Source organism: Rhamphochromis sp. 'chilingali' (assembly GCF_963969265.1).
Source record: "Rhamphochromis sp. 'chilingali' genome assembly, chromosome: 10".
Lineage (NCBI taxonomy): Eukaryota > Metazoa > Chordata > Actinopteri > Cichliformes > Cichlidae > Rhamphochromis > Rhamphochromis sp. 'chilingali'.
Genome location: NC_137937.1, coordinates 11,961,936 through 11,970,683, shown reverse-complemented (window position 1 = coordinate 11,970,683; position 8,748 = coordinate 11,961,936). Strand labels below are relative to the sequence as shown.

At 43.0% G+C, this 8,748-nt stretch overlaps 1 protein-coding gene across 1 annotated transcript; it reads right to left on the bottom strand.

The window, feature by feature from the left end:
* Positions 1–419: 419 nt before the first annotated feature.
* Positions 420–5,144, bottom strand: npy8br (neuropeptide Y receptor Y8b). Its single transcript, XM_080894058.1, has 3 exons — positions 5,042–5,144; positions 4,512–4,640; positions 420–2,831 (listed from the first exon to the last, which is right to left on the bottom strand). The coding sequence occupies exon 3, from the start codon at positions 2,678–2,680 to the stop codon at positions 1,592–1,594; it is 1,089 nt and encodes a 362-aa protein (XP_080750184.1). The 5' UTR covers positions 2,681–2,831; positions 4,512–4,640; positions 5,042–5,144; the 3' UTR covers positions 420–1,591.
* Between the last annotated feature and the right edge of the window lie 3,604 nt (positions 5,145–8,748).

Here is an 8,748-nt window from a genome sequence, read left to right as displayed (position 1 = left end):
TAAAAGCTACAAGGCACCTGGCAGCAAAAATAAAATAAATATAAAATAAAAAATAAAAAAATAAAAAATCTCTCGCAGTTGGTCTTTGATCTCCCTTTCAGACAGGACGAAGCATGAGCGTTAGCAGGCATTCCCCGAATATGAATATTCAGCACTAATTCCCATTGATCTCTCATACACTTTCCTCCCCTTCCCGTGCTGTTTAACATCTATTGCACCAAACACAACACTGATTTATTCAACACTACGAGCGCATCTAAAATGTGTTGTGATCTCAGACTTCCCCCTTCTAAATAATGCACACTGAGGCAGCACACAGAATTTGACCTCAGAAAGAAACAAAGAGTTTGAAATATTTAATATTTAGAAGTTGAAGGGTTTGGAGGGTCCCCCCATGTACACTATATAACACAAAAAAATATATCAAACCAGCGCTAAATGACCAGCCTTCTGGTCAAAGGGTAGCATTTACTTTCCTGGGTAACTTGACCTGCAAGATGACAGCTTCAAACCAGCATGTAAAGCAAGGCAGAAACAAAGAAAAGAGTTTAAAAAAAAAAAAAAGTCAGTACAAGAGCTAAATATGAAGCAAATATTACAACACATTTCCTAGAGATACTTTCTATAGTGCTATGCTACACAGTGCTTTTTATTGCACACCACACGCTAAAACTGTGCTTTATCTTATATACAACGGAAGGAGCCCGCTCTTGTCCTTTACTGCCACTTCTATTTTGTTTTATTGCGATTGAGAAATGGTGGCTGTGTCGCACATTTTATGACCCCCCTACACATCTGTATTATATACACACACACACACACACACACACACACACGGGAGCATGGACGTGTCAAACAGCATGAAATGCATTCATCTTTTGCCAAGGTTCTCTGCAAAAGACCATTAAAGCGACAACGGTGGCGGGTTTAGGTAATAAGAAATGCATTAAAATGATGCCGGTAAGTCCTCCGCCTAGAGCTACATCTAATGCACAAATGTTCCCTCCTTTGGTTGTATTCTAAGCTACTCTGTTGATAATCATTTACATGTTGCAGTTCACAACCCCTCGATGTTTTCGTCATCACTATTAACACCAGATAAAAAAAATAAAAAATAAAAATAAAAACATTTGCTGCTCCACGACCCACCTGCTTTTTTGTCCTTCCAGCACTCTCTTGGGGTGCTAATATGCATTTAAACATGATTTCCAAGCAGATCATTGCAGAGAGAAAACATGGTGTAACAGAGTAAAAAGGCATCTCCTCTTTTTTATATGCGACAGCACGTGGGGGAAAAGACTATACATACTGTAAATATCCTGTAAACCTGTCCAACCTTTGCACCATCACTGCGTTCTCTTTCCTCTTACATGTGGACTCATACTGATTGGAGGACAACCTGCCATCCTGCTTAGGGCTTTTCAGCCTGCTCCTTCTGGACTGCCGTCCTGAAGAGTCTACCTTTTGCAAATGTCAAACCAAGAAAGAAAGAAAATCTCTGGAGAGTGACACAATAAAGGCTGAAGAGCACCAGCTGCTTTCTTTGTCTTTCAGTTAAAAAAAAAGAAAAAAAAAGAAAAAAAGTATGGATTTACGTATTGTTGCTGACAGAGCCGTTGCTCAAAATCGACCCCTTGGTGACCTCTGTGCTGACGGTGGAGAGCGGCACGCTCTCGTACCTCTCCACCACGGCCCAGCAGCGGCAGCGCAGCAGCGTGGACTTGAGCTGTTTCTGGAAATTGCTGTTGAGGAAACCGTAGATGATCGGGTTGACGCAGGTGGAGATCATGGCAGTGAGGTGGCACAGCGAGAAGATGATGTCATGGCTGCAAGACGGGATGAGCTCGTGGTGCCAGTCAAACACCGTGTTGAAGACGTTGAGCGGGAGCCAGGAGAGGGCGAAAGCCACGACTATGGCGACTAACATGGCATTTATCCTCGTGGAGCCCTTGTTCTTTTTCTGAGCGGTGTTCCTGCTGCGGTCCACCATGTCCTTCCTCCTCCTCAGGCGAAGGTAGACATGCAGGTAGCAGACCATGATGAGGATAAGCGGGAGGAAGTACTGAAAGACGAGCAGGGAGGTGAAGTAAGCTCGCCGTTCCTTAACTGACGGCCACTGCTCCATGCAAATAAAGTTGTCATTTATTGGGAGTGGAGTGCTGAAGTTCTGAAAAGGCAAAATGAGTACGTTGTAGGAAAGCAAAGGCACTGAGATTATGCAGGCCACAATCCAGGTGATAGCCACAGCCAGGTAGGAGTGGGCTACCATGGGTTTCCATCCTGTCGGGTGGACGATAAGCTGGTAGCGCTCCATGGCGATCAGAACGAGGGAGAAGATGGAGACAGTGACTGATATACACTGGATGAAAGGTGTGAGCTTGCAGAGGGTCTCTCCTAAGATCCAGTGGTCCATCAGTGTGTAGATAATAGTGACCGGCAGGCATATAATGCACGTGAGAATGTCTGAGCAGGACAGATTGACAATGAAGATGTTGGTCACGTTGTGCATCTCTTTGTGCCGTGTGATGACAAACACCAGGCAGGAGTTTCCAATGAGCCCCACTGCCATGACTGTACTGTAAGCAATGATGAGTAACGTGGTGCCACTCACCGACAGCAAGCAGTCCTCGGTCGAATTCCACGAGGCTTGGTTGTGATTGGTGCTGTGCTGCAGCTCCATGGCAATAGTTTTCCCAGGCTCGCTTCGAACACAGAGGACCAATCGAACCAGATTGTTTTGCAGCACCTGCTGTAATTATTTTATGAATGATATAAGAGTTTTCCCTAATCCTTAAGCTCAGCCAGTCTTTAAAGCAGTCTTCCTTTGTGGCCTGGAAAAAAGAAAACAGGAAAAGAAATGTGCAACCTTTAACAAAATTTTCCATCATTGGAGTTTTTTTTATTTTCACAGTAATGGAATTTTAAGAAATGAAGACTTCGGTTTATTGCTCAAATTTAAATGTAGCAACCACAAACACACCAGCATGACAGGAAATTGACCTTCGCTCGCTAAAAAGCTCATTTTACCCATTAGAACTGATTGCCATGCTGCAGGATAGGATTTTAAAATGTGCAGCGCATCAGGATGCCATTCCACAAGTGTCTTTTTAAAAGAGTGTGTTCAGTATTGGAGATTCAACTTCGCACGCAGCAGAGGTAGTTTCCATATAACAAAAACAGAAACTGATGAAGGGGATAATTAATCTCGCTATGCAGATATCACGAGCAGAACACAGACCCCCACTTTTTTTAAAATTATAAATCTTTGCAAGCAGGCAATGAGAATAAATGATGCACTGATGGAATATCATAAGAGAAAAAGCACAGATCTAGGTTTTTGCGGCGTCGCTGTAATGGCATGCTGGTTCAAATTTCCATCACAATAACAGTGATAATGACTGCTCCTTCAGAAACAATCACCCCCCCTCCAATCACTCTTATCAAGTGATGGGAATTTATTCTGTCCGTAACAGCTTTCATCGTCACTGGACATTCACAGAAGCCTCACAGTCCTTACAGTTCCCGAGAAACGGCTGCACTGGAAAACAGCAGAAATACAATTCCACTCCACCAAGGCCAAGGACTTCTGAGTAGTGTGTGTATCCGCATGTGTATAATTATTGTAAGTGCGTATGCACAGCAGTAAAAAGAGCCCTGATTAACTGAGATGTTTGCCCACAGCTCAGTTCCCTAGAAAATAATTTTGCAAACATGCTGACAGGATTAAATCACCAAAGGATGGAAAGTATTTATCATTTTAATTGAGCACTCCTTAACAATGATAAATGTTGACAGGTAGGACATTAATTGCTCGTGGCTGTCTCGATAATGAGCCCTGATGTCCTATTAGAATGTGTCGCTTCGTCTGCGGTACACAGATAGAACCAGAATAACTCAGGTATATACTTGAACTTGGAGGCTAAAATGACTTGAATTCATTTGTGGTACACAATCTTTTTCTGGGTGCCAAACTTAGTCTGACTCTGTTTCAACGCATATGGCGGACATGTAGCCAAGACCCATCCTTCAGAGCCTTGATGCAGAATATTTATGACAGAATTTGGACTTGTGAAGCGATGCAGTGCTTCCCATTGTGCGGTGTCTGCAGGCGGAGGAGTAGAAGCAAAAGTAACGAGAAATTTTGCTAAAAGCTGACATTAGATTTCATCCTTAATGTGTAAATTATACCGATTATTTCCAGATTACACACAAGTAGGAAACCTGCTGGGTGGGGAAACAATAAAAATAGTCTGAATGGGAGGAATGTGTGAAGTCACTGCAGGGGGGGAAAAAAACCACACAGAAGGAGAAATTATATCTCGTGGGGATTTATCTCGAAATAGAGATGAATGCAAAATGTAGATTCCCCCCACCCTGTGTTGTTATCCCTGCTCTGTCACCAAACCAAACAACTTTGCCAAGACACAAAGTCAGCACATGAATTATTACAGAGGCTGAAACGCATAAATCAATGAAAAGTATGATAGTATGATTGTGTGCGCGCGCCCTACCCTCGGTCTTTGTAGCTTTGTCCTGGATCCACTGTCTCTCTGCAGCTGTGCGTCTGCTCGCACTTGGGCGGACTTTCTCAGCTCCGGACAGGTGAAGGAGACCTCTGTTGGTAGATGCCAACTGCTTTTCTGTCCGGGGGGGAGACTCGTCAATCATTTCCACATCACAAACCGGTAAATGTCCAATATAAAGCTCCACTTAGACTTTAAGCATGTCATTTTGGAGATCAGTCTGACCAGGGGGGCAAATATTTCGAGGGAAGGAAGGAAATCCCACTGGACTGGGGAGACCGACAAGCGACGGGAATCAACAATCCCAGCGCGAGCGATCAGGTTATTAAAAACTCTACGCGCAAGAACGCACGAGCCTACAGAGAGCCATCACCTAGAAAAAGGTCATTAGAGCTTTCTTTTAGCATATGATGAAAAATAAATAACCGTCCTGGGAATTTTAATTACTCACTCCCATCGCCACCTGCAAGAGTTAGAAGCCAGAGGAAATGGCACACTAATTAGCCACAGTTTCTTACCGAGTCTTATTTCTTCCAGGACTTCTTCGCGCCGCTGTGCATCAAGTGAGACAAAGCTGAGAGTTTGTGGTCGAGGAGGAGGTAGGTGGTGTCCTGCCAGGACCACTGGTAGGAGCTGAGATGTCTCTTAAAGCGACCTCATGCCTCACACTTGCAGGCAGAGATGCGACTGGGAACATCTTACATAATAAGTTCTCCGTGGTTGGCACGCGCGCACGCAGGCGCGCGCACTCACGCGCTCTCGCACACGCACGGGGGCCAATGGGGAAATTCAGCTGTTTGATATATGGTTTGGTTCAGCCAGACCGACGCTGGCCGTACCCACCTGAAGCCTGGAGACATGTATTAGTGACATCAGATGATCCGTTTTTGTTTCTTGGAAAAGGGGCACGCGGAGGTTTCTCGTAACGACGTCAGCTTTCATGTCTCCCAGATGAGGAATTGCCGTAATATCACAGTAAATTTATATTCACGTGTTATTTTTTTTTTTTAGCGCATTTTAAAAAACCAGACAGTGCTTGCTGTATAACAATAAAGTATAGAATGAAATCCAGTACTATGCAAAAGTCTTGAGCCGGTCGTCCCTTTTTTTGTGTTTGGCTTCCAGGGAGCCTGAGTTTCTGCTAATTCTTTAAAGTGGTCTTGATCAGTGGTTCTCCAGGCTTTCTGAAACTATTTCAGAGTTTTTCTTTGGACACTGGCTGTTTTTCAGTCTTGTGAATTCAGGCCTTGTTCCTGACCTTTTCCCCCTTTTTTGTTCACTTAACCCTGACTTACAAGCATTCAAGCATGAAAAAAGGTGATTAACTTAAGGGATGAACCAGTGTTTTGTCCACACATAACAAGAAATTCAGCAAAGGTGTAGTTTTAAAAATTGTACCTAATGGAGAGCAGTCTGTCACAAAACATGTAATTTGTTCCCATTTCTTTAGTTGAATAAAAATATATATCAGTGATAACACATGTCTGTGAAGATTCTCAGTCATCCAGATCATCGTAGTCAAAGGAGCTTGCAAAGAAAAGCTTCTCGGATGAGAGGTGAAACGTCTTCAAGTAACTTAAAGAAGTCCAGACGCTTTTCTTTGCAAGCTCCTTTGACAGTGATAACACAGTTTGACAGGTATAAAAGAGTATTTTTACACCAACAAAGCAATACACAAATAACAACTAGGCAAAAAGTTGGCATATCTCACCATGTGCTTAAAAACTTTGAGGGGTAGCTTGACAACTGGAGGACAGGAGAAGAAGTGGCAGGTGTAAAACACACAGAAAACAGCAGACAAACAGTATGTGAAAGTCACCTCCTTATGAAGAAAGTGTCTATAGCATCTGTAAAACACGGTGGACACATCACGGACACATCTAAAAACTGCAAGACCCTTGAGGCCTGGAGTTGGGGACCCCTGCTCTAAACGCTTCTAATGCAGTAAAAACATACATGGATAGTGTCATGGATTAGTCTTTCCAAGAGTCTGAACCATATTATTATTGAAGGAGTGTTGGATCATCTCAACAGTGAACATAACAAAAAGCAGGAACATCCAAAGAAGAGCTTTGAATGTCCTTCAAGAAGCCTGAAGAATTATGTCTGAAGAGTCCTTAAAGACATGACAAGAAAGCGTAGCTAAGAGAGTTCAGGCTGTGTTGAAGAATAATAGTGATCATAGCAAGTACTGACTTTCAAGCTTGTTAGAATTGTATAAACTCTGTTTTTGTCCTATATGCTATGTTGCAAACGTTTCAATGAATCACTGCACAGCACCTATTTCCCATTATAAATAAATGAGGGGTGGTTGAAGAGTTTTGTACGGTACTGTATATCATAATTGTGCTTTTGTTTCCGTATATGGAACTGAGAAATTCAGGCACAAATTTCACTCATTATAGTTCTGCAGAATGAATTTTGGATTGATGTGAATGTCAGCGTCTAATGTGCCTACAACTTTCTGTGTGTTATGTCCCCAAAGCCAGTGAGACGCATCTTAAAATCATCTGCTGCCAGAGTTTGATAATGAATACTGATAGACACTGCCTGCATTAAGACATAAGCTGACTTCCCCATTAGTTATAAAGATCACCAGCCTTTGTGATTGTCTGTGAGATGTCTCAGATCTGCATATCTGCTAACCACCCAGGGGCAATGTTCTCTGAATCTGCCATATGCACCTATCACAGGCTTTTCTTCACCCAAACCGACTGAAGCATCATCACGAATAAGCTCGCAGCTCTGATCCCTCTGCAGCTAACACCTAGAACTATTTTAAACCCTTTTTTTTTTGCACCTCCCTTGCTTGTGCAACAGATTCTTAACTGCATCTTCACACTGTCCCCACACATTCCTGTATGAAGAGGAGCCTGTTTGAAACAACAGTAATAGCTGTTTGTCTGAGAAGCAGAACTGTGTAATGACTTGCCACCAGAGCTCTGTGGGTGTTTACTCGACATAGAGACACGAGTTTCAAGTCACTCAAGACGACAAATCTATGCACATATTTTTCAGAGGAGAGCAGGACTGCTGAAATGAAAAAAAGAAATGCTCCAGGACTGCAATATTGCCATATTATTTGGCCGCGGTCGCCCTTTCTCTGTGCAATCAGCGCTGCTGTCAGTCACATTTTGAGTTTTCTTTGAACTGGAGCTGTTTTGATGGAAGGAGAAGAAGAAAACACTTCTTGGAGCAAATCTCTAATGTCTAGACAGTTGTGCACTGTTATGACTTGAAATTGTGTTTCCTGACCGCATGTGTCACCATGTCGGTTTGATTGAAAAGCGACAGCTTGATTCGGTAAAAGGAAGTGTGGCCGGTGAAGTCGGAGCAGTCTAAAAAGACTTCGAGTGGATAAGGGAACATTGCTTCTCCAGCCAAAAATGGTGTCGCAGTTCACAGTGCACACAACCAGAAAGCAGGGGGAGGTTTGTTTCACATGACATGATCAGGTAGAACAAGAAACAGACAACATGTTCTAAACATTTTGGAAACATCATCTTGCTGTCACTTAAAAGATTTAAGCACTCTTTGATCACTTACTGCAGTTGGTACACAATATCTGCTATTTAGTCCCCCTGTGCTTGTACACAACACTTGATTCAAATAGGGCCCTATTTGGACAGAAAGCTTATATTACATAAGGTATGTGTACAAGTGTGTGTAGTTTTTAACACTAGCAAGCTAAAACAAGGAAGGAAGGGTGGTGCTGTGAAATGTCACACTTTGCTCAGTTGCATTTGTATGTAGGTATGTAAGGAAAGAAAGAAAGAAAGTCATACTGCTGTGCAAGGCAGTCTGATAAATGAAACTAGTCACATCGACAGATTACTTAGACATGCACTTTATTACCATTAGAAAAATCCCACATAAATCAGAAACTTAATAACTTAACAAAATAATTTAAGATATTAGACTACAGCCTAGGTTCAAATTAGAGTTTAATTGAGCTTTAAATGGTGCTCAGGCCCATTGTCGAATTGCCAGCTCACTGTGTTGGAGGGGTTTGTGTGTTCCAGTGATCCCAGGGGGTGTGTTGTTTGGGGCTTTTGTGCTTGCCCCTGATAGGGTCTCCAAGGCAAACTGGTGATTGTGCCTTAGCCCATGGGACCCAGTTGGATGCAGCCTGAAGAAAAGACATAGACCACCCTCCTGTAGGCCCACCACCTTCAGGAGGTGCTGTAGGAATTGGGTACAATGTGTGTTTTGCAGCAGCCAAGGG

What these genes read in the sequence shown, in the direction of transcription:
- npy8br (XM_080894058.1), bottom strand. Translation starts at nt 2,680, where the DNA reads ATGGAGCTGCAGCACAGCACCAATCACAACCAAGCCTCGTGGAATTCG.